We start from the raw sequence: 25,168 nt of genomic DNA on the forward strand, positions 1-25,168 counted from the left end.
ACTAATTCTTCCCTATCATAGAACTGCGCACACAACACGGCTGGTGAATTCTGCGATCGCTGCGCGCCCGGCTACGTAGGCAACGCGTCCGGTGGCACACCATACGACTGCTCGCCTGATATCGGCGAACCCAGCCCCTACCCACCACCAGCACCTGGCAATCAGACCCAGTGCAGCTACTGCAATCGCGATGGAACTGTCTCTTGTGATGGCGGCTACTGCGAATGCAAGCCCAATGTTGTGGGCCAATACTGCGAACAATGCCGACCGGGCACTTACGGTCTTTCCGAGCGCAACCCCGACGGCTGCGAGGAATGCTATTGCTCTGGCAAGAGCACACGCTGCAACTCGGCTTCGTTGTTCCGCCAACTCATTCCAGTTGACTTCATCAGCAACCAACCGCTGATCACAGACAGCGACGGCAATATTGTGGACACCGAAAACTTGAGCTTCGACTTACCCACCAACATGTACACCTACAACTTCCAATCGTACACCGAGAAGTACTGGAGCCTGCGTGGCTCTGTGCTGGGCAACCAACTGTACTCATATGGCGGACATTTGTCCTACACACTTGATGTAGACACCACCTCGTATGGCCGCTCTGAGGCCGGCAGTGATGTCATACTCATTGGTAATGGCATGAAATTGCTCTGGTCCCGGCCCGTGGAGGAGCAAGGCAGCACCGAATACCGCGTGCGCTTGCACGAAGATGAAAACTGGTTGCGCAATGAGCGCGGTCACTCAGTTCGCGCCTCGCGGCTAGACATAATGGGCGTACTGGCCAATTTGGAGCACGTACTGATACGCGGCACAACGAAAATACCCACCACACGCACTAGCATAAGGGACGTCATTCTCGAATCGGCGGTCGAGCATCGCACACCCGACGCACAACTGGCCATCGAAGTAGAGGTCTGCACCTGCCCGGCCGGCTACACCGGCAACTCGTGCGAAAAGTGCGAACCTCTGCACTACAAGGACAACTATGGCAGCTGCGTGCCTTGCCCCTGCCGTGAAGACACCACCGTCGGCTGCAGTCTACTCAACAACGGCGAAGTGCTTTGCCAATGCCGACCAGGCTACGCCGGTCAACAATGCCAGATCGATGGTAAGTAGACGGGGTATGGTGGGCTGAAAGCAAACACACATATACAGACATTTAGCACGCAATATGATTGCTTGCTACATACATGCATACTTAAGTACATGAATAATCGTAACGAACGAGTCGAGTGTCGAGCGAGCTACGCTTGCGGCATGTGATCTAACACAGGCAAATGATTAACCCATTTCCGGCTGTCTGGCTTAGTGACGAAAGTGAAGGACACATTGCGCCACAGTTACATAAACGCGCTCACACACACACACACACACACTTAAGCACAACTGTACATGCATACATACATACTTATTATAGCTGCTTATGATGTCCTCTTTCTCTCTCTCTTCGCCACGATTCGCGTCCATAAGTCAATGCCAATAAAAGCGAAAGCTCTGAAAAGTCAACACTCATTGTCAAACCGGATAGTTTAGTGTGCGACCACAGCAGTTGCTGTAACGGCTTTGCCGTGGACCTCATGCCCAATGAGACCATCGCGCCCAATGAGACACTGCAGTTGTACAAAGGCAACCGAAAAGTAGGCAACATTACGAAATTGCGAGACGACTGCAATCGGCGAGGTTCGCACACTCACGTTTTTAATCGTTAAGCGTTCGCTCTCAGTAGCTCTTAACGTAGTTTCTTTGTCTATCCATTTAGTAGCGTTTCGTGTTGGATCGAAGTGATAGATTTCCCCTTAAAAAAAAAACACAAAGCTATGTTTCGGGTTAATTCCTACTGTTTTGAAAAATTAGAATAAAAATTTGAAATTTTCACTATTAATATTATTAAGAATTAAAAAAAAAAAATTTGGCATACTCGTAATTAGTATTTTTATCTATGAATGTTTCCTCCTCTTGTTGGACTACCAGTAGGTTGCAGTGGGCTACCTTTTAGTAGTGCCCGGTATCCGAATTCGACTTTACCGCCGTTCTACAACACTTCGTTTAGATATTTTAATTAGTTAGTTGTGTTATTGGTAACTCTGAACGTATCTACTCGTAGACTCGCCTTAGTACGTGTTCAATGTGTTCTATGAAATCCCCAACGAAATACATACATACATACATACAAACATTTTACATACATAGGTATAGTTTTTATGTACTAAAAAGGAAATTAGCCCCGTAAACTCCGCGTGTCTGTAGACAGCAAACGCATACACAAAAACAAAAATAACAATCAACAAATACCAACTACCAATCCGGCTAATCCCGTAGTGATTTTTTAACAAATATTTTCACTCAAACACGCTTACATCAACTGCGTACATAGCAATACGATCAAAACGAGTTGCTAGTCGTTTTAGAATAACACAAATAGAGGAGCTACTCACAAATATTTAATCAGTTCTTTTCATCTTAGCTGCGCTAATCTTCTAACAGTTCCTGCGTTAAGAATTTTGAAATGTTCAAGCTTTAGAATTTCTTTAAAAAAGTTGCTTTGTTTAACAGTAGCATGGTTATAATTTTTGAAATAGAATGATGGATGGAAGCGAAGGATTCGAAAACAAAATGCCAGAGAAAAATATTAAAAATCAATATCGATAAGTCGATAGTTTTAATGCTTTTATTTGTTTTAATATAAAACTTTACAATTTTACAAAAACTTTTCTGTCTTTATTTATTAAACTACTATTTTTTAAATCAGTTACTTTCTTAATTTTCGGTTTATATTTTATGTTAGTTTTAGTTTTCTTTCAATTTAAAATTTCATAAGATAATTTTTATTTTTTCTCAGAATTTCTATTTTTATGTGATTTTTTTTAATCTTTATTTAATTTTATTTTTTTATTTACTTGCGTTTTTTAAACTTCTTTTAGTTTGTTGTATCCTTATTTTATTGTCTTTAATTTTATTTTGTTTTATTGAATGTGTTTTATTTTTTATTTTTATTTATTCCATGGCATTCTGGCATTTGTGTATCTTTTCTTATAATCTTAGCTCCAAACCATCAAACGTTACTAATCTACATACTTACATACATTCATATTTTTTTATGATTTAGTTGGTTCGTGAGAACGGCGACAGGAGTGCAGAGAATTTTTCCTTTGCATCTTTGTTGATCCGTTATCATGCAACCCTTTCATTGAATTTGTTACTTCAATCCCTAAATCTTATTTATCAAAATAATCATATTTGTTACCGCTTCAACGCTATAGAAGACTACGACCGCCCGCCACAGCCCCCATCCACGCCCGTCCCACCGCCAGACTATCAAACACAAATTACCGTCTCGATAGCGCCACCAGAGATCACTATTATACCGATTGGTGGCTCCTTGACTTTGTCCTGTACCGGCCGAATGACCTGGAGCAATGTAAGTGACTGGGGATTTACTGTGCGTCGTCATTGCCCAGCATGCGCTGAATTCTCCTCTATTTTCCATTCCTAGGTGCCCGTTTTCGTGTCTTGGTTCAAGCAGAATGGACGCCTACCCTATGGTGCTGAGGAAGATGGTGGCGTTTTGCGCTTATATGACCTGCAAATCTACGACTCCGGTGTGTATATCTGCCGCTCGGTGAACAATCAGACGAAACGCGTTTTCGAAGACCAAATTTCCATCACAATTACAGGTGAGTGAGCAAAAAATTTAAGTGCAAACAAAGAACTGTGATATTTGCAAACATTTTCTCTAACACGCTCATAAAAATGGCCGCAGCGTATGCCAGTGAAATGTTGGCCCGTTACGGTAATGCAGCTGCATTTTCTCTCTACTCCCATATACTTCTGTTTTTTCTGCTTCACCAAACCTTCGTTTTAGCTATTTTCTAATGTCTTCTTTCCTTTTCGTCCCCTATTCAGAGGATTCCCAACGCACACCGTCACAGATCATCAACCTCCCACAAGTTGTCTCGTTCGAGGAGTACCAGCCCAACGAGATCAACTGCGAAGTGGACGGTCATCCCACGCCAACAGTCACGTGGACGCGCGTCGACGGCCAAATGTCACTGGAAGCGCACACCGACGGCTCTCGTCTGATCTTCGATGCACCACGCAAGTCGGACGAAGGCAGATATCGCTGCCAGGCCACGAACGAGAACGGCATCGATGAGAAGTACACGCAAGTGTACGTGCGCATCGCCCCACCCCTACCACCACCACCGCCACGCGAACTCGTCTACATCGAACCGCCATCGTACACCGGCGAAACGGGCGATAACGTGCGCCTCACCTGCCAGCCAACCACCTCTATCCTGCTCGTCTACGAGTGGAACAAAGACGGCTACCCACTCTACCGCCAACGCAACATCATCATTAGCGGCAATTCGATTGAGATCCGCGAGTCCACGCCACGCGACTCCGGCGTCTACACTTGCATCGGCATCGATCAGCGCGGACGACGCAACTACACCAATGATGCACAGGTTGTGATCGAGGATAGTTCATATCCGTTACCAGGGCCGCAGCCAGGACCCCAGCCGGGCACGTAAGTGACGCAGTGTATAAGCTTTTCCAGTTACTGTAAATTCTACTCGAAATTATAGCATTGCGCCAGTTGTAAAACGCTTGCCANACCTCAGCCAGGACCCCAGCCGGGCACGTAAGTGATGCTGCAGTGTATATATATAAGGTTTTTCAGTTACTTTAAATTCTACTCGAAATTATAGCATTGCGCCAGTTGTAAAACGCTTGCCAGATGAAAACCACATCGTCCAAGGACAAGATTTCACCCTAACATGCGATGCCACCGGCTCGCCCTACCCCACCATCAAATGGACTAAGGTGAGTTGTTGACCTACGGCATGCGCCGCTTTCCACAATCTCATGCTTCTTCCGTTGCAGGTTCACGAGGCCCTCGCCGACAACGTGCAGCAAACCGGTAATGTCTTGCGTATCATAAATGCGCGGCCTGAGAACCGCGGCATGTATCTGTGTATAGCCGAGAATGTTGCTGGCTCTCATGAATCCAACACTATTATCGATGTTGAACGTAAGTACCAAGTTGAATTAGGGACCAAATTAATACACAAATCCTACCACCAAAAACTGGCTGTACCACTCCGTAACACGCCACAATTCAGTCCTACAAATTACGAAACTCAATTAGCGCCTAGCCACCACCTACACATTGCCCGTAGCCGGTAAAAAGAATTGCGTGAACTAAACTAATTTGTCTTTTTATACGATTTCTTTCTCTCTCTTTCCCCCTTCGCCTAATTGTTTATGAAATTATTGGCAACATTTTAAATTTTTTCCCCACTTTTCTTTCCATTGCATTAATTGTATTTTTTTACAAAATGCAAGTTTACAAGAAAGGAGTCGGTAATAAGAACGTCCCCAACCACTTGCTCCTTATACTAATCTGTACAACAACAATGATTTACTTGCTTGCAGCACGTGAAAGACCAACCGTCGATATCCATCCGCCCGAGCCGCAAACGGTGAATGTAGGCACCGAGGCGATGCTTTACTGCAGTGCCAATGGCATACCCGAGCCTAGCGTACAGTGGCGTCGCGTTGACGGCAAACCATTGTCACCACGCTGCAGGGAAATCAGCGCCGGTTACATAATGTAAGTAGACCGCCTCCCAGCCTATCAACCGCGCAAGCTAAGCCTCCAATTATCTCCTCATAGCATCGGCGATATTCAAGTAGAGGACTCTGGCGATTATGAGTGCGTTGCCCAGAACGACGTTGGACGTGTAGCTGAGGTGCAAACCGTACGCGTTTTGGTACCTCCGGAGATAACACTGGAACCAAGCGATGAAGTGCTCAGCTTAACCGAAGGTGACGAACTCAAAGTGATCTGCACGGCCACTGGCGTGCCCAGCCCAAATGTGCAGTGGGTTGATGACAGCGCCGATCAACGCGGCTTGATCCCGGCCAGCACGCAGTTCAACCAGGCCTTCTTGGAGAAATACCGCATCGATCGCAATGACGCCAAGTCCTACAAGTGCATAGCAAGCAACGAAGCTGGCACCGCGGAGAGCTACGTCACCGTGGATGTACGTCCGCGCCGTGGCGATGCGTCAAGTGAGTAGTGTAATGAGAAGCAGAGCTGCGAATGTTAATCACACGCTGCTGCTCTCGCAAAATGTTTGCAGTTTTGTTGTTGTAATTTTGCTTGATACTTGCATGTCTTGCGCAGCGATCTCTTTAAGCGGCGCAAATAGTAATGGTAGTACTAGAGCAAGTTGTGTTCCTTCCGCGTTTCCAACGAACGTTTTATAAGCAAATATTTCTTTATTTCATTCCGCACAGACGACAGCGATGTGCTACGCAACCCATCATACCCATATCCATACCAACCACAACCGCAGCCGCAGCCACAGCCACAGCCAACGCAACTATATCCACAGCGTCAGCCCTCCTACGGACCGCCACAGAATATTTATCGTGCCAATGNTTTTTCCGCGTTTCCAACGAACGTTTTATAAGCAAATATTTCTTTATTTCACAGACGACAGCGATGTGCTACGCAACCCATCATACCCATATCCATACCAACCACAACCGCAGCCGCAGCCACAGCCACAGCCAACGCAACTATATCCACAGCGTCAGCCCTCCTACGGACCGCCACAGAATATTTATCGTGCCAATGAGGGCGATGCCGTCACACTCACCTGCGATCTACGTAAGTATAGCGCCGAAAAGCGCTACTGCCGAATTCTATTTGAACACTATTTCTCCTTGTTGCAGATAATGGACCGAACTTGTCAACGCGTTGGGAACGCGTCGATGGGCGCCCTCTGCCAGATAATTCATACTTCGACCAAAACAGCTTGATCATCACGCGTGTCGAGGAGCAGAACAGCGGCAAGTACCGCTGCAATGCGTTGGACAACCGTGGCGCTGTAGTAACGTTCGTAATTGCCGAGCTGGTGCTAGTGCCCATTCCACACATCACATTCCACCCGAAGATGCCCATTGTGGTGGCACCCAACGACAACATCGACATCTACTGTGAAGTGACAGGCGAGCAGCCCATTGACGTCGCCTGGCATACGGACAACAACCGCCCGCTCACCGAGTAAGTTTCCTATCATAAGTGCTTTCAGTAGCTTAAGCTCAATTAGGAGGCTAACCGCGCACCATTTCACCTCCAACCATCCAACCGGGTGCTCATCAAACACTTTCACTATGCTATTCTCTATATAATGGTATGTATCTTAATCTAACCCAACTCAGCTCGGTACGCATTGATGGTCAGTACCTGCGCTTCGTCTCCATCACTCCCGCCGATGCGGGCCGCTACTACTGCTCAGCCTCAAATCGCTATGGCAATACTACGAACATGGCCGAGGTGGTCGTGAATCGCAACGGCGCCTATCGGCCAGCACCACGCGCTCAAGTATACGACATTCGCGAAGGTGAAGATGTGACGCTACAGTGCGATGTGCAGAGCGCACGCGAGCCTATACGCGGTGAAATAAGAGTAAGTAGTTATGTATATTTGCGCCAGTTCTTGCTTTTATTCGCTCTTTAATACCAACCTCTAATGTCGCATCCTCTCTCTTCCGTAGTATGAATGGCGTCGCCAAGATGGTCGTCCATTGCCACGCAACGCCCTGATACGTGACCAACGACTCTACCTACGCGGCGTTCTAAAACAGGATGAGGGCCGCTACGTCTGTGAATCCTACTCGACTGGCGGTGGCCGCTCACAGCCATCCTTTGTCGATCTGAATATCAAGCGTGAGTATTCTCCCTATCCTTCTCCCTACTATGGAAACGAAAATCGCAGAAGGCGACGTTACAATGTCCACCGCAGGCATTGATTGCAAGAAAGGAAAATTATTTAAAAAAAAATTTAAACAGTTTACCAAAAAAAAAAAGAAAATCACTAACAAGGAGCTAATTATGAAATTCACATTTGAGCATTAAGTTGAAGAAAAAAATTTGCAAGAAAATGCAAAGAAAAATGAACAAAGTTAGACGTACATATTTTATACCAAAAAAAAAACAACGTTTCTTGCTAACACATTTTTAATGAAAACTACTTTTTATATATATTTACGATTTACTATTAATTTACCAACAAAACAAAAAATCAATGACAACTTTTGAATAGCAATTGGGCATGTTCAAGACGAAATTCGCAATGTGAGCCAAATTTCCACCACTGATTTTTCTTATTTAGCTGTTTGCCCCCGATTTAGTGCCACCCCTGTTTTAACTCCGTTATATTTACTTACATATTTACCTAATTTTATAGCTTTTATAGTTAGTTGACCAACTACACACACCGCCCTTGTAGGCAAAAACTCCCCCAATTCTAACCGTTTGCTAATTACATTGTTGTACAAAATTTTTAAAAATTCTAATACACCAAAAAAAACTAAAATACGTAGGCAACCTTATTCCATTTTGTAAATAGCATTAACCGAATAAGTATGCAGCCAAAAATGTCCCAACAAGAAATCATAATTTTTGTATATATTTTGTATAATAGAATTTGTTAGTTTTGTAAATTTGAATCTATTATTTGGTGGCGGGAAATTTCCCATATTCAAAATCAAAACGCAAAAGCACGCGCAGTTTCACATCTCAGACACAAATACACTCGCAAAACAGCCGAGACACGCACCCCGTGTACGAATTTCGAAGCGCTCACAAAATGTTCAGCGAATTTTCGTAGCGAAAAATAAGAACAAAAAAAAAAAATACCAAGAACCCCTTTCTTCACCGTAGTATTTAATTTTAACAATTTAATACATCTAATTAATGTTATTATTAGAAAAGAAATTAAAACGATAATTGCCGCGCAAAAAAGCATAAATTTGCATGCCAAAGTTTTACGAATGAATATTCAATACTGCCCATGCATCCACTGGGATCGCAGAACACCGCCGCCGCCCAGTTATCCTTGAATATCCCCACACATCCGTATCCATGACCGTTTTATATTTAAACCCCCAAAATACCCAAAAATCCAGTTTATTTTTAAGTAAAATTTTTGTTTAACTGCCTTTCGATGGAAATTTATTTTTTATTGTCAAAACACTCTATGTTGTTTGTGTTAATTTATCTTAATCGTAATTTTAATGTCAAATGCAACAACTACAACAACTGGCTGCCACTGAATATATTTTGATAATAATTTGATAATTAAGTTAAAGAAAATGAAAAAAACGAAAAGAAAATAAAACGAATAAATATACAGAATTTATTAACAATTCCACCTCTTTTTGATGAATTATTAATTTGTCCTTCAAATTATGCTGTACCGCTATGCAGGCTTCCGATGTGTGCGCGTCGCGTTCCTTACGTAAGCTTCGAGTTTGAAAAACTTGCGCTCAATTGTAAGCAAACACCACTTTTGAGCGCGCTTTTTGAAGCTCTCTTTGTGGCTTGGTGTTTTCGGCACGCGGCCGCATACATTTTTGTTTTGCTTTTTATTTGCCAACGCTTTTAGTGTTTATTGTTTTTTTTTTCGCTGCTTTTTTCGCTTTGCCTGCCAAGTAGCTTTAATTTTGGTAGCGTATAATTTATTTCAGCAAATATCTATCGACAAATTTTGGTTGTGGATTTTCAAAACCTTCACTCCCCAAACTCCTACTCATCATCAGTGTTTTTTTTCGTGTTGTTTTCGCCTCTTCGCACTCCACAATCCATGCTACTGCATATCTATCAGTGTTGTACTACTATATTCATTTAAAAATTGTTTTTTTTTTTTTTTTTTTTTTTTTTATATACACTTTTCGTCTTTCGACCGTTTATTCAATAAATTCGCTGTTGCAAAACTTTTTTCGCTACATATTTCCCTCTGCGCATATATTCGTGTTCTTCCAATTTTCCACTGCACAGATTACACACATACACATATTGACACATACACTTCTACATTTCTATGCAGCTTTTATTTTGAGCAGCAAGCAACAAATATTTTCAAACTTATTTTACAATTTTCAATTTTTTTTTTTCAAAACTGCTGCGTGTTTCACATTTCATTATTGCATGGTTAGCATTGGCTTTGTATGTATGTATGTACATATGTAGAATAGAATCACGAGTATCCTGTCATTTTTCCTTCCCGTTTCATGCTACTTCTTTCTACAATTACTAACTAAACAGAATTTCCCCAAAACACGCATTCAAAACTTTTGTTTAAATTACAAAGCTTCGAAAGCTCGCCGAAACAGTTATCACATGAGAAGTTTTTTCTCAGAAGGCAATTCAGGCAGGCTATTCCACTTAAAAGCTCTTAGTTAATTTTGAGCTTTCACTTCATAAGCGCAGACTCAGTGTAATTGTTGAGATTTAACTCTTTATTGTAGATATTAAATATTACGCAAGCATTTTTTTGGTTTTTAAGCTTCGTCTCATTTTTATTTTATATTTGAAATATCCACTACATATAAAATATTTAAGGCTAAAAAGCTCTTTCAAGCACGTCAATAAATTGATAACTTCTTTCAAAAGAGGAAAAAATAATTTAGCTCTTAATTGCCTTTGAAATATCCCGTTTTTTATAGTTGTCAGTGCAATTTTCCTCCACATTTTTGAAGGCTCAGATATACACGAAATTCCTCCTAGTAATTTCTAAATATTCTGAAAAACTTTAGAGCTTTCTGCGCTTAATGGTGAGCTTTATCAAACACGTGTATGGAAGTTCTTCGCGGTTCTCAGTATATTGAAAGTTTATAGAAAATTGTTTTTAATACTTGCCTTAATTACAACCAAGTTGTGTAGTTCATCTCGAAGCTTTAAACGTTTTGAAGCTTTGAAGGTTCTGGCCATCAGTACTTTTTGCATTCACTCACCTAAAGTCATGGTCTCATTGTTTTGGCATCACCCGGAACTTAAGAAAGCTCTCATTTGTCTATCACATACCTCTACCCCTCTTTCGATCACTCTTTCTCTTTTCCCCTTTTCTATTCACCACAAACACATATCTTTGTAGGTATCTTTTTAAGTGTTACGTGTTTAATTTTATTTACTGTTATGTGTTACATACCTACATTTATATTTTACAAAGTACTTAAGCATCATTTGTTTTATGTATTAGTAAAAACCACTTGTAGTTTAATTTATGTTTGTTGTAAACCGTAAGTTAAGAGTAAAACATGAAATTTTATGTGTTTAAGAAAAGTGTAACAAACATTCTTCTGCCGTTGGTAGTAGCCATTTACGTAGCATCTATGAGTGTAATTAGTCAACAGTTGTTGGTCACAATTTCGAAGCACAAACGTAGTGTTCAGCCGAAGATCTTCGATAGCAAAGCTTTCACTGAAAGCTTATTTCTAATTGAGTGAAATCGCCTCTTTGTATTGCACTTCCGAGTCAGAAACGATTTCACGCCAATTACTTGAGCTTTGCGTGAAAGTGTTGCCGAAAGCTTTGATGCGATGAAAGCCCACTTAGTTGCGGCGAAATCGGCAACGATTTTGCTTGAACAAGAACTTTTGCTGGCATCCGAACTTAGTTGCAGTACCCACGTCACCGTTATGCCTAGTCAGACATACAACACATATGTATGTGCACCAACGTCCATAGCGAAAAATTCGCACACCTCATGTTCATGCACAAAACATCACACACATACACATACAACCACTCACTTGTATTTATGCGGTAGTGTGGCAACTGCGACGACACTCACAACGGAACCGGGTACCACCACCAACCAGCACCTTGTGCTATCGTTAGCATATAAACAGTACAACCATACACCACCAGCTGTCTATGTTGCCCTCCCACTCACTCCCACTCTCTATTCACTATCACTTCACCTTTCGTGTGCTCACTCTTACACTATCTGTTTTTAGTAATTGTTTATGCACCCCCCCTTTGCTCTTGTACTGTGTGTAGGTTTAGTAGATTTGTAATAAGTTAAATCAGTTCGTTATTTGGAAGAAAAGAAATCAAGACGAAAAAGTTTTGAGAGAAAAAAATTACGTATGCAGAAAATCAGCTGAAAAATATAATATACAATTTTCGAGTTTTCTTTTTTGCGATAATTGCTAGTGATTTTTACAAAAAGTACAAAATCAAAAAAAAAAAAAATCATTGCAAAAAAATATTTTTCTTCATTTATTAAATTCTGCTTTTTTATTTCTCTCTTTATCTTTCTTTCTTCTCACTCACTTCAACTCACTCTCTGCTACTACTATTCAAATGTGTTGCAACTTTTTCTGCCATACAAAAAAAAATATGGAAAAATCTTTACATTTTTCAAAACATTACAAACACAAAATAAACAACAACAAAACATGAAATGCGAAAACCAAATCAATGTGTGCCACTCGCAAATCCAAAAACAAAAAACATACAACGACTCATTTTCACATACATACATACATACACGAACATCAACTCGTAAACAAAACAAAAAAAAAACAATGTCAACAAACAACAACACCATCGCTCTTCGCCACTTCGCAACATTCGCTAACATCAAAACCAAAAACAAACAAAACAAAATCAACAAATGCCATTCAAACACACAAATCACTCGAATGTAAAATCACACGAATCCATTAAATGAAACCGAAACGACACAACGACGTAACGGTATTGCAAACGGAACTTTTCGAAAACCCCCGAAACGGCGCTCGAAACACCCAAACGCGAATCGATCGCCCACACGCTCCGTAACGTTTCGGCATCGCTCGTTTGGCGCTGTAAACAGGAGGTTACAGCATAAGCGAGGTCCCTTGCGTGGTATTCTATATCTGTACAGGTGTGTGGAACCAAAATATACAACCTAGAATTTACTTTATTAGAAACGATGTTCGCTAGTGTATGTGCTCGTGTACCGAGTAGTACTCGTATGTATGTAGTTTTAAAGCAAGTGCAAAAAACGCAAGACGAAATTAAAAAAATACTCGAGGCTTTTAGAAAATTCAGTTTTGAGTCTTCTTTTAGTTTGGAAGAATATTTATGTTGTTAAAATTTAAGTACTCATTTAGAGCAATTCTTAGTTGGTATTGTAGTTAGTCAAATTGTTGTCTTCAGAACTAAAAAAGAACAAAAAGCTGTAAATAAAATGCCTCGAAGTAGAAACAAAAGTTAACCCAGCCATTCCTTTGTAACATAAATTCCTTCATTAGAAATTTGTTATTCCTTATAAATGTATGTTTTTGTAGCTAGAAAACTAAAAAAATTTAATCAGAAAATTTTTTTTTAATTCCTCGCAATATTTATTTGCATTATTTGAAAACCAGCTCCACAGAGCTTGCGAAAAATTAAAATGTTTTCAGTATTTAAAAAAAAAAAATCCCAACAAAATTTAAAAATTAAATTTTTCGAAATGTGCATTCTTTTTCCATATGCTTCTCATAGTTTGTGGAAATTAAACTTTAAAATTTTTTTAAACTTTTTCCATATTTTTGAAATTAATTTTTTGATGAAAATTTAAATAAATTTTTTGTTTTTTTTTAATTGCTCGCAAAATTTATTTGTATTATTTGGAAAAGAGTTCTAAAGAAGTTTCGAAAACTTAAATTGTTTTCAATTTCGAAAACTTCCCAAAAAATTTTTACAAATTCAATTTTTCGAAATTTGTAACCTTTTTCCAAAAATATTTGTGCAAATTAAACTTTGAAAAATTTTTAAACTTTTTCCATATTTTTTAGATTAATTGTTTGTTTAAAACTCAAATAAATTTAGTTGCTATAAAGAATTAAAACTAGAAAATTAATAGCTAACTGCAAAACTGTTAGATTCTTAAATTTTTCAACACTTAATAATTTAATTTTCTATATTTTTCAAAAAATTTCTAAATTAAATTTTTTCAAAATAAAATTTTTTTTCTAAACTGTTTGGTAAACTTAAAACTTTAAAATCAAAAAAAAAAATGTTGGAAAATTTGTTTAAGTTATTAAATATACAAAATTTGTTTTTCAAAACTGTTAGATTTAAAATTTTCAACGTTTAAAGTATTCCTTTATTTTATTCAGGGACCGAACATAACAGTTATTGATGAAAACTGTCATTGAAAAATTCACTATGAAGGAAACGTTGTACATCTAAGTGATACATACAATCGATTTCTTTTTTCACCGAGAATAAAATTTTAAAATAAAGTTTTATATGATTAAAGATCAGAAAAATCTGTCATTTAAGGAGTAATTAAATAAAAGTAAAAAATAATTGTTAAAGCGATTTTTTCAATAAAAAATTTTCCAAGTTAATGTTTTTTTTTGTTTTTTAGTATCGCTATCGCATTAAAATTGTCAATTTCTTTTACTGTTTTAAAGCATTATCAAAATTTTGTCATTGATAACTTCTTAATTTTTTAGTTTATTTAATTCTAAAACTTTTCAAAACATTCAAAATTCTTTATTAAAAATTTAATTGTTTTCGGTTATTTAAAAATTTTCCAAAAAATTTGTACAAATTAAATTTTTAAAAATCTGCAACCTTTTTCATAATTTCCAAAAAAATTGCAAATTAAACTTTTTTTTTAACTTTTTCCATATTTTTTTAGTTAAGTTCTGGTTTAAAACCTAAATAAATTTATTAAAATTAATTAAAATTAAAAAAATTATCATTTTCTTTTAATGTTTTAAAAGTATTTTCAAAATTATGGCGCTGATAGATTTTTAATTGTTTTGTNAAACTTTTTCCATATTTATTTAGTTAAGTTCTGGTTTAAAACCTAAATAAATTTATTAGCTAGCAAAAAAATTAAAATTAAAAAAATTATCATTTTCTTTTAATGTGTTAAAAGTATTTTCAAAATTATGGCGCTGATAGATTTTTAATTGTTTTGTGTATTTAATTTTAAAATATTTCAAAATATTTAAAAAACCTTTAATGTTTCCCTTTTGGAAAACATAATTTTGCAGAAAACACTTTGATAAACATTCAATTAGAATTAATTTGTGAGACAGCATTTTTATTATTAAAAAAAAAATCAGAATTTTAAGCATTCCTATTGTAAAATGATTTTGCCAAAAACTGTTAGATCTCTTCCGGTATTTTTAAATATACGAAAATCACCAAGAAAATGCCGTTGTATGTATTACCCATCGCTTAACAAACCCAACCCTCATCCAGTTGTATGATTCTGTGAAGATTACTAGACGTTGCATTAAAAACCGTTTAAAGTAAATCTCTTACGTAGCAAAAAATACAAAAAAAAATATCCCACAANACAGAAAACACTTTGATAAACATTCAATTAGAATTAATTTGATAGACGGCATTTTTATTATTAAAAAAAATCAGAGTTTTAAGCATTCCTATTGTAAAATGATTTTGCCAAAAACTGTTAGATCTCCTCCGGTATTTTTAAATATACGAAAATCACAAAGAAAATGCCGTTGTATGTATTACCCATCGCTTAACAAACCCAACCCTCATCCAGTTGTATGATTCTGTGAAGATTACTAGACGTTGCATCAAACCGTGTAAAGTAAATCTCTTACGTAGCAAAAAATACAAAAAAAAATATCCCACAAATTGTAGTTAAAAAGAAGTTATAAAGTAATTTAAGCTCGTGATTTGGAGGCGCCGGTAAGTGGAGATGCTTGATTGTCCAAAGCATCGCTTCACTCTTAGCGCCAATCTACCGCTTAGCGGCGCCCTCATGCCACCCCATCGAGTCCATATGTGTGTATGTAGTTGTAGTGCCTCATCGATCGAGTATTTAGTAGCTTTGGTAAATGTATTTTTCATTTTTTCCATTTGAATTCATTTTCTTCGTACGCCATTCTTTCCTAATGAATCTCTTTTATTTTCATATTCTCTCACCTCTACCCCACATTTTTCCAATATTACGTTGTCACCTGCCCCTCATCGTTCTGCATCGACCACCTCATCATAAATGGCCTATGATTTTTCGCTCCCTTCGCCTCGATTCCAATCGTGTCGGCGCCAATCCTTACTTTCGAATGCAATTCTGCCACCTGTGCGCCTGCGATTTTACTCTGCGTGCGCATATGCACAACGCACACGCGTACACACACGCACAAAGATTTCAAACCCACCAAAGCGTTGGTTTCCAAGCCGCCCAACCGTCTCTCTTACGCCTGTCAGCCGAGCGACTTCAAGTGCGTCTCGCATCCGCACACCTGCATCAAGGCTTCCATGGTTTGCGACGGCATACACGACTGTACCGACCACTCGGACGAGTTCAACTGCACGCCACCTCCAGCACCGACGCAGCAACAGACGTCGCTTAGTACCTCGGGTGCAGTGCCGTCATCGACGCCAACAGAAACACCGATCCCGACACCGCTAGCTGCGCCGCCGTCGCCGAAGCCATCGCACAAGCCGAGCTACAAGCGCTGGAAGAAGCGCCACAGCAGTCACAAAGAGCGGCGCAACAATCACACGCACTCACACAAACGCAAGCAGCGGCTGCGCCTGAAAAAACGACGCCACCTGTTGCCAACGCCCATTTTCCGCCCACTCGGTTTGTTTCGAATTACTGTGTGATTTTTCGTTTTATGTTGCGCACCTAAATTTGGATTTTTCTTTATTTTCTGGAAATTCCAACACAACCTTATTTCGACATTTTTGTTTTTAATTTCCACACTTTTTTGCCAATTTTCGGTTCTTTAATTTTCCTTTGTTTTCACTTTGACAAATGAAATAGTAGGAAATATGTATGCAAACGAGAAGACATCACAAATATGTACTACACATACTTACATATATCAAAGTAGATCATAGAAATGCATTTAGAATTAACTCAACTTGAAGTAGGTGGTTCCCTCTGGATAAAATAGAAATTAACTCGAGTGCTCCAGTAGTTATCCCGAAGGCCGAAATCGGTTGTAAGTAGATTTGTTTTGGTACTTCCTTCCCTACAGCACTCCAAGGAACCATGGAAAATTCACGAAGCAAGGCAAACGCAGACCCAACTCACCATATACCCGAACACCCCAAGAACACAAAAGCCGATGTTAGTTTATACGTGTTTTAAAGATTTTTGATAATGAATATTTTAATTTTAACACAACAAAGTCAAAAAATACGAGCCTGTTTCAAGTTTTTTTATAACAATTCCTGAGAATCAATCTTTATTTTTCACTTCTAAAAATCAAGTTTCCTAGAGACTTAGAAATCATAAATTATTCATTTTGTATTCGGAATAATGACTTGAGGGTTCCTGAATTTTTTTTTGTGTTTTTTTTTTTTTTGTTTTTAATACTAAATCTGGCCAACATTCCATCACCAGTAAGCAAATTCTGCAGAAAGTTATAAAGAGATTCCGCCCCCAGACGATTTGTATAAATTTTAGCTTTCACTTTTTTCATCGAATCACGTTCTCGAATTGTACTATATCTATAAATAATATCTTAATGGAACACAACTGTAAATACTCTATAGCCTTAAGGTCACAAATTTCCAAGATATACAAATAAATACAAATAATTTGTAAGTACAAAATTTTTATATTTTACAAGAAATCAATCAGAACGAGTGTGATGCATATTTGCTTAGGCGACAAGACGACATGCCGACAGTTAATTAAATTTTTTTTATGGAAACTGATCTCTTGCTAATCTGATATGTTTTCGGGCGACATGACGACAAAGCAACAGGGCATTAAGGCAACAAGCGACAGTGCAGCATGGCGACACATCAACAAGACAAAAGTTATAGCCTGGTAGAGTATATAGTGCGTGCTGAAGCTATTGAAACTATGCGCACAAGACGACAAAGCAACAGCGCGACAGGACCGCAAGGAGACAAAATGACTTAACGTAACTACGCTTCTGAATAATAAAAGTGCATCGCATTCGTTCTGTAAAAAACCCACTGTATATTAGATAAAATCGGGCACGTAAGTCTATTTATTTACAAACGTACACATGTTTGTTTTTATGTATTTATGTCGTAGTAGTAGTTACAAATGTATGTATGTTTATGTGCACTATAATGTCTTTAGTATTATTGACTTAGATACATGTATAATATACATATATATATATGTATGTATGTATATATGTGTACAGGGTGTCCTAGACCACTCGTCCACCCCCTCTAAAATGAAGAGAAATGTTTTTTTTTTTATTGAAAAACGCAAAATTAGACCTACCAAATCGGTGGTATCTTTTGGTGGTGTGACCGATTTCCGATTTCGACCGAAAGTGGTTTATGCTGACCGGATGTCTTTCTTTTTTTGTATGGGATATACGCGTTTTTACCAAAGAATCGGATGCTGCGCATAAAAGTACATAACTTTCGTGGGAAACTTTTTTCTGGAATGGACTTCCGGTTTGTTTAACTCACTTTCGGTCTAAACCGGAAGTCGGTAATACCACCAAACTATTGAAATTCCCGAATGTGGTAGGTCAAATTTTTGCGTTTTTCAATTAAAAAAAAAAAAACAATTCCCCCTATTTTAGAGGGGGTAGACGGGTGGTCTAAGACACCCTGCACAAGTTTGCATAATTTGTACGTACATTTATACAAAAATATGTAAGTTTGTAGGTAGTTTGTATGTATGTAAATACTCACACGCACATTCACGACTACCTGACAACTAGCTCACATACATACCTTACTGCCATCACCTGCTCATTGCTCATTGCCCACCACCACTACATACACATACAGAACATCCGTTCTCTGCATGCAATTTTACGTATCATACATACATTACCCCCACGCAAATATACAGATATGTATAACATTTTGCATGCGGTGTGCTACATTATCCATCAAATTTTGTATTTGGCCTTCTAACCACACCACTACAACCACCACCATTCAAGGGTCATGAAAAAATCCGTACCAAAATTTTGTATTAAAAACTGCACTACGCAATTTTTCTAAATTTTAATAAAATTTTTTTATTAATTTTTTTTTTATAAAAATCTCTTATTTGGTTTACTCTTTTTGCTTTGGCTTTTGAGTTTTACTCTTTTTTGGAAATTTCTTGCTGTTGTTAATTGTGCACAATAAGTCTGATTTTATTATTTTTGTTACTCCATTTGGATTGGTAGTAGTTAATTTCTCCTCTTCCATATATCCTTTCGATTGCCCGCTCACCATGCCACACACCACCTAGTCTTCTCTCATTTGTAAAGTTTGTATTTTTGTATAATTTTTATTAGTTATTAAAAAAAAAATGAAAATGTTGAATTTATGTTCGAAACGAATCGATTTTTCAAAATTTTGCTAATCTTTGTATTTTCTCTACTTCTCCTCCCACTACCCCACCTCCAAAATTTATCCCATCCATCCACTACCACAACAACAAAATCGAATATTCGATTTATTGACTCGACATCTGTTTGTCATCCATGTCGTTGCTACTTTGTGTGTTCGTTCAAAATGCAAACTCGAAAACATCTCAAAAACAACTCGCAAATGCGCAAAAACAAAATTGGTCAACAACCTCAAATTATTGTCATCAAATTGTTATCGATAACACATCGCCAATCGCCTTACTCGCCAATCGCCTTACTCGCCACTTGTTCATCGTCAAACATATCGACTTGTAACTCATTTTCAAAATTAAAACAAAAAAAAAAACAATCAAATAATCGCAATATTCGAAACAAAAAACCATCAATCCAAAAAACTGCTGCGCAACAAATATAATTGTGTACGTTTATGTGTGCGTGCTTTGCTTTTGGCCTGTGAATTGGCGTTGCCACCTGTTTTGGGCACGCGTCTTTCGTATTCATTCACATAATCACTTGGTACGCTGATTGTCACCACGATTTGACTGATTTCTAACCACCGTAATTCAATATCGATACATTCCAATATCGATAACGAATTCGTGCACACACCAATAATCTTCGTTACGCACACAATCACAATAGCAGCGGAAGTGCCACAATTCCGTCAACCAGCCATACCACAACCCCNTTGATTTCTAACCACCGTAATTCAATATCGATACATTCCAATATCGATAACGAATTCGTGCACACACCAATAATCTCGTTACGCACACAATCAAAATAGCAGCGGAAGTGCCACAATTCCGTCAACCAGCCATACCACAACCCCTACCGGATCTTCCCACTCCACCACCGCCGCAGCAGTCACGCCCACGCGAACTGAGCCTGAAACTGGACCAACAGTCGTCGCAACTACGCGTCGGTGAGTCTACAGAGGTCGAGTGTTACTCGTCAGACAGCAGTTACACGGACGTCATATGGGAACGCGCTGATGGCTCACCACTACCGCCAAACATACAGGTATGCAGTGCTACCGCCAATGGTTTCTTGACGTCCACAGCGCTTTAAACGTCTAATATTACTCTTACTACCTCTTAGCAAATCGGCAACAGGCTCATCATTTCTCATGTATCCGCTTCGGATGCGGGCAACTATGTCTGCAAGTGCAAGACGGACGAGGGTGATCTATACACCACCAGCTACGAGCTAGGCATCGAAGAGTGGCCGCATGAGTGGAAACGCCCAAAGTTGGTGCACGCCAACGTCGGCTCATCAGCACAGCTGAACTGTGATGCCGAACTGCCTGGCAGCTATCGCTGGTCGCGTCAGTATGGGCAAATGCAAGCCGACCGAGATCTATTCAATGTAAGTTCCTNATCAGCACAGCTGAACTGTGATGCCGAACTGCCTGGCAGCTATCGCTGGTCGCGTCAGTATGGGCAAATGCAAGCCGACCGAGATCTATTCAATGTAAGTTCCTCAAATTTTCACCCATAGTTCCTTTTTTTATCACTTCCATCTTCTGCTTCCAGGAGCGCCTCGAATTGCAGGATGTGCAGGCCAATGATGCCGGCACTTATATCTGCACGTCAAGCACACCCGATGGGCAGTCGGTTGACTATCCCACCATCTTAGTCGTTACCGGCGCCATTCCTCAGTTCCACCAGGAACCCATTAGCTACATGTCGTTCCCAACGCTGCCCGAATCATACATCAAATTCAACTTCGACATCACATTCCGACCCGAACAGGGCAACGGTCTGCTGCTGTTCAACGGCCAGAAACGCGGTAGCGGTGACTACATCTCGCTCTCATTGAATGACCGTTATCCTGAGTTCCGCTTCGACTTCGATGGCAAGCCGATGGTTATACGCGCCGAACGTCCAGTCTCACTCAACGAATGGCATACCATACGCGTGAATCGTTTCCGTCGTGACGGCTACATTCAAGTCGATGACCAACATCCAGTTGCATTCCCCACACTGGCGCAGATATCTCCGCTTGATTTGATCGAAGATCTGTACCTTGGTGGCGTGCCCAACTGGGAAATGCTGCCACTCGATGCCGTCGATAAACAAATCGGTTTCGTTGGTTGCATCAGCCGCCTGTCACTCCAGGGCACCATTGTCGAGTTGATGAAAGAGGCCAAACTGAAAGAAGGCGTCACAGCCTGTCGTCCGTGCCAGCAGAACCCGTGTCAAAATGGCGGCATCTGCCTTGAGAGTCAAACTGAAATGGCGTATACCTGCATTTGCCAGCAGGGCTGGACTGGGCACAACTGCGGCGTCGAAGGCACTCAGTGCACACCGGGTATTTGCGGAAGTGGCCGCTGCGAGAACACCGAAACCGGCATGGAATGCCTTTGTCCATTGAACAAAACCGGTGACCGTTGCCAGTACATTGAGCACCTGAATGAGAACAGTTTGGCGTTCAAGCTCAATAGCTATGCCGCCTATCCGTAAGTAGATTTTGATTTGGCTCGGATATACTCTTTTACCTTGATTTCATTCCACTTCCTTAGCACACCACGCGCCTCAAAACTTAATGTGAAATTCAAGGTACGCCCGAACTCGCTGCAGGACGCTGTACTCCTCTACGCTGCAGAATCGAAATTGCCCAGCGGCGACTTCATCGCCGTGCTGCTGCACGACAAGCACGTAGAACTGGTAATCAATACTGGCGCGCGGCTGAACCCTGTGTTGGTGCGCTCGCAGAATCCACTGCCAATAAACAAGTGGACCGAAATCGAGGTGTCACGCCGCTTTGGCGAAGGCATTCTTCGTGTCGGCAATGAGCCGGAGCAACGCGCAAAGGCGACAAAGTTGGCGCGCATGTTGTACATTAAGACACCGCTATACCTTGGCGGCTACGACCACGAAAATATAAAACTCAATCGGGACGTAAATGTCACACAAGGCTTCGACGGCTGCATCTCGGGCGTAAGTTGGAATTAGTTTTAATATTCGGTTTGTTCTTTTTTAATATCGTACATTCTCCGCAGTTGTTCGAGGGCCAACGCCAGATTAATCTTATTGCCGACATCCATGACGCCGCGAACATACAAAACTGTGGCGAAATCAATGAGGTCCATCAAAACGAAGCGTTCGACAACTACGAACACGAAGCAACGAATATTCAGAAAGCCACAGGCCAACCAATCGAAGCGCATAGCGAGAACGACGAGCAAAGAGTAGACGCATGCGCAAGCGATCCATGCGAGAATGGCGGCACTTGTCATGTGCACGATGCCGAAGCCGTATGCGCGTGCCCTGTTGGCTACACCGGCAAACATTGCGAAGATCGTAAGTACACGAGTAGACAAAAATTGCGCCTTTAAACTAACCACTGCCCGCTGTACCGCTCTTACTTGTAGACATAACCATCGAATACGATGCCAATTTCCATGGAAACGGCTACTTGGAGGTGGATCGCAATCAATTCAACACCGAGATCGAGCAAAAATACTCATTCGCGGCAATGGTCTTCTCCACAACCGATCCAAATGGCTTGCTTCTTTGGTGGGGCCAAAAGAAGGACGAGGAATACACCGGCCAGGACTTTATGGCGCTCGCCATTGTCGATGGCACTGTGGAATTCTCTTTCCGTCTCAACGGCGAGGAGACCGTCATACGCAATCCGGACAAACGCATCGATGATGGCCGTCGCCACATCGTACTGATCAAACGTACGGACAACACTGCCATACTGGAGTTGGACCATCTGCTGGACGCGGGAGAAACACGTCCGACCGGCAAGGACAAGATGAGCCTGCCGGGACATGTGTTCGTTGGTAAGTTTCCGGGTGCGAAGCATTAAATTACCGCGTACTGAACGACCGGTTTGTTTCATTTGTATTTTTTAGGAGGTGCGCCAGACGTTGCCAAATTCACGGGCGGCCGCTACACCAAGAACTTCAACGGCTGCGTGCGCGTCGTGGAAGGTGATGCGCATGGCTTAATACAACTGGGCACAGCGGCTATTAGCGGCGAGAATGTCGACACGTGTCCGCAGTAAGTAGACCCCAAAAAGTATAGGACTAATTATTAGTTAGTGGTTAAGTGTTTGGCTGTAAGCTTATTAAAATCGTAAGTCTCGCAAGTGCAGATATGTTTTAAGATAAGTGATTTGTATTCCCCCAACACATGCTGCTCCGATACGCCTGGAACTGCAGCAGTTGGTATCCGTCTAGCTTAGTTTATCACGACATAGATTTCATGGACTCTCGTTTCGATCCGTCGCTCTTCGACGAGATCGACCAACCGCCACCGGTGCATATACTCTATCCGCGTCCCACCCACCATCCATACTACGGCAACAGTGCACCGAACGCCTACTCGAGGGCGAGCAGCGTGCAATTGGTGTGGGGATGGAGTTGGCGGGTTTGCTCTCTGCGCTGTGGCGACTGGATCTTGGCGCTGACAATGGCTCTAATGGCTATCTCACAAGCATGCTTGGGGTGCCTGTGCCGAAGCGAAACTTTGGAAGAAAAACGGAGGCACATAGCAAATGGTAGAAGGAAATAATCGTTATCAATGTATTCTTGTTGAAATATAAGCGTTTTCTTTTGACCCAAAGTAATTTTTAACATAACATTTGGTCTATTAAATTTTTCGAATAAGTCTGAAGAGTTGAAATTATAATTAAAAGTAGTTATTTTTAAGGGTTAGAATTTGTGCCTAAAAAGCGAGTATGGGCGTGAGGTTAGAATAAGCGATACTCCGAAAGCTCGACAACTACACACATACATCCATTCAACATTATGCTTGTATATAACTAACGTACTCACACAAATATTCATGCGCTTAGCAGTTAGCGAAAAAATAATAGTTATAAGAACAAAAAGCATACATCGCACGTTGAGAATATTCACGCCGTTGGCTTTTGTTGTTGGATATGATAGCTAGCTAATGTATAGGTATATTAAAGAATAAAATTCATACTATTAATTCTTACTTAAAAAGTAAATACAACATAATTATTGTATGTACATACTTAGATGTATTTATTAGAAAAATGTGCTAAAGGTTTCTATGAACAAAATTTGAGAATTGCCGTAAAAAGCAATGCAAATAGGATAAGCAAAAAATGTTGCTGCTTAAAAATTCAAACTATATTAAAATTATTTTTAATTAAAAGCGGATTTTAAAATTTGCAAAATTCTATAAACAAAAAATACACATAACATAACAGGGATATTGCAAGTTAAAATGTTTTACAAAAATATTTTCCATTATATTTATGATAAGTCTCTGAACACACCAGAGCACAAAATTCATCTTAAATGCTAGCAATAGGTCTAAACGTGCTGATGAGTTAATTTTGTACTTATTCCGAATTGGTGCTAAGTCTCCCACCACTCACTGAACCGGAAAATTTGTTAGGTAAAATTGCTCTGTCTGATCAGTTTAAAGGACTTGTAATTCGCAGAAATATCGCTACCTGTTTATAGTTGTTTTAAAGGCAATACAGATTTCCAGAAATGATAATTAGCACATTTAAGAGCAATATTTCCAACTTTTCAATGCAATTTATTAGAGCAATAGAAGCCAAATCAAAGATTTTTAAATTTTTGTCTGTCTGTCTGTATGTTTGTACGCTCATCACTCGAAAACGAATGCAGGGAATCGAACGCAGTTATTACCGATGTATTACTAGAGGTCTAACTTAAAATATGGAAGGGAAAAAATTGGAGAGTTGCTACCTATTTGAAAATAGCTGTTCAAGTAAATTGAAAAGATAAAGAAAACATTGCAATGTGGGTGTCAAAAGAAAGGGGGTTTAGAAGGTTTAAAGGTGAAAATATGTTTGTGAAGGATTGCCACCTGTTTGAAATTTTAATTTAATTTGATTGAAGAGATAAATTGAACATTGCAATAAGGGTACCAAACTGACAAGGTTTGGGAAAGTTTACTGCAGTAAAATAAAACACCACAAAAATACTTTTAAGGCGCAGTAAAGCACGATGGGTATTTGCTAGTTTTGAATTATATATTTTAATATTTGTAATGAATTATTTTTCGGACTTA

At 39.9% G+C, this 25,168-nt stretch overlaps 1 protein-coding gene across 1 annotated transcript in view; it reads left to right on the forward strand.

Moving 5' to 3' along the window:
• The window catches only part of trol (terribly reduced optic lobes), a gene marked incomplete at its 5' end in the record, with an annotated part of 44,391 nt that overhangs the window by 15,826 nt on the left and 3,397 nt on the right, over positions 1–25,168 (forward strand). The window contains 22 exons of the mRNA XM_017619584.1: positions 22–1,111; positions 3,264–3,421; positions 3,497–3,677; positions 3,907–4,531; positions 4,713–4,827; positions 4,888–5,035; positions 5,440–5,617; positions 5,681–6,078; positions 6,307–6,441; positions 6,506–6,682; positions 6,748–7,078; positions 7,237–7,483; positions 7,572–7,743; positions 12,680–12,730; positions 15,971–16,411; positions 19,927–20,162; positions 20,241–20,507; positions 20,675–21,600; positions 21,664–22,081; positions 22,144–22,444; positions 22,516–22,932; positions 23,005–23,152. Of these exons, the coding sequence (XP_017475073.1) occupies positions 22–1,111; positions 3,264–3,421; positions 3,497–3,677; positions 3,907–4,531; positions 4,713–4,827; positions 4,888–5,035; positions 5,440–5,617; positions 5,681–6,078; positions 6,307–6,441; positions 6,506–6,682; positions 6,748–7,078; positions 7,237–7,483; positions 7,572–7,743; positions 12,680–12,730; positions 15,971–16,411; positions 19,927–20,162; positions 20,241–20,507; positions 20,675–21,600; positions 21,664–22,081; positions 22,144–22,444; positions 22,516–22,932; positions 23,005–23,152 (7,160 nt within the window). The remainder of the gene's footprint in view (positions 1–21; positions 1,112–3,263; positions 3,422–3,496; positions 3,678–3,906; positions 4,532–4,712; positions 4,828–4,887; positions 5,036–5,439; positions 5,618–5,680; positions 6,079–6,306; positions 6,442–6,505; positions 6,683–6,747; positions 7,079–7,236; positions 7,484–7,571; positions 7,744–12,679; positions 12,731–15,970; positions 16,412–19,926; positions 20,163–20,240; positions 20,508–20,674; positions 21,601–21,663; positions 22,082–22,143; positions 22,445–22,515; positions 22,933–23,004; positions 23,153–25,168) is intronic.

This window comes from Rhagoletis zephyria, unplaced genomic scaffold (assembly GCF_001687245.7).
Source record: "Rhagoletis zephyria isolate East Lansing unplaced genomic scaffold, Rhagoletis_zephyria_1.1 Rzeph_scaffold_01902, whole genome shotgun sequence".
Lineage (NCBI taxonomy): Eukaryota > Metazoa > Arthropoda > Insecta > Diptera > Tephritidae > Rhagoletis > Rhagoletis zephyria.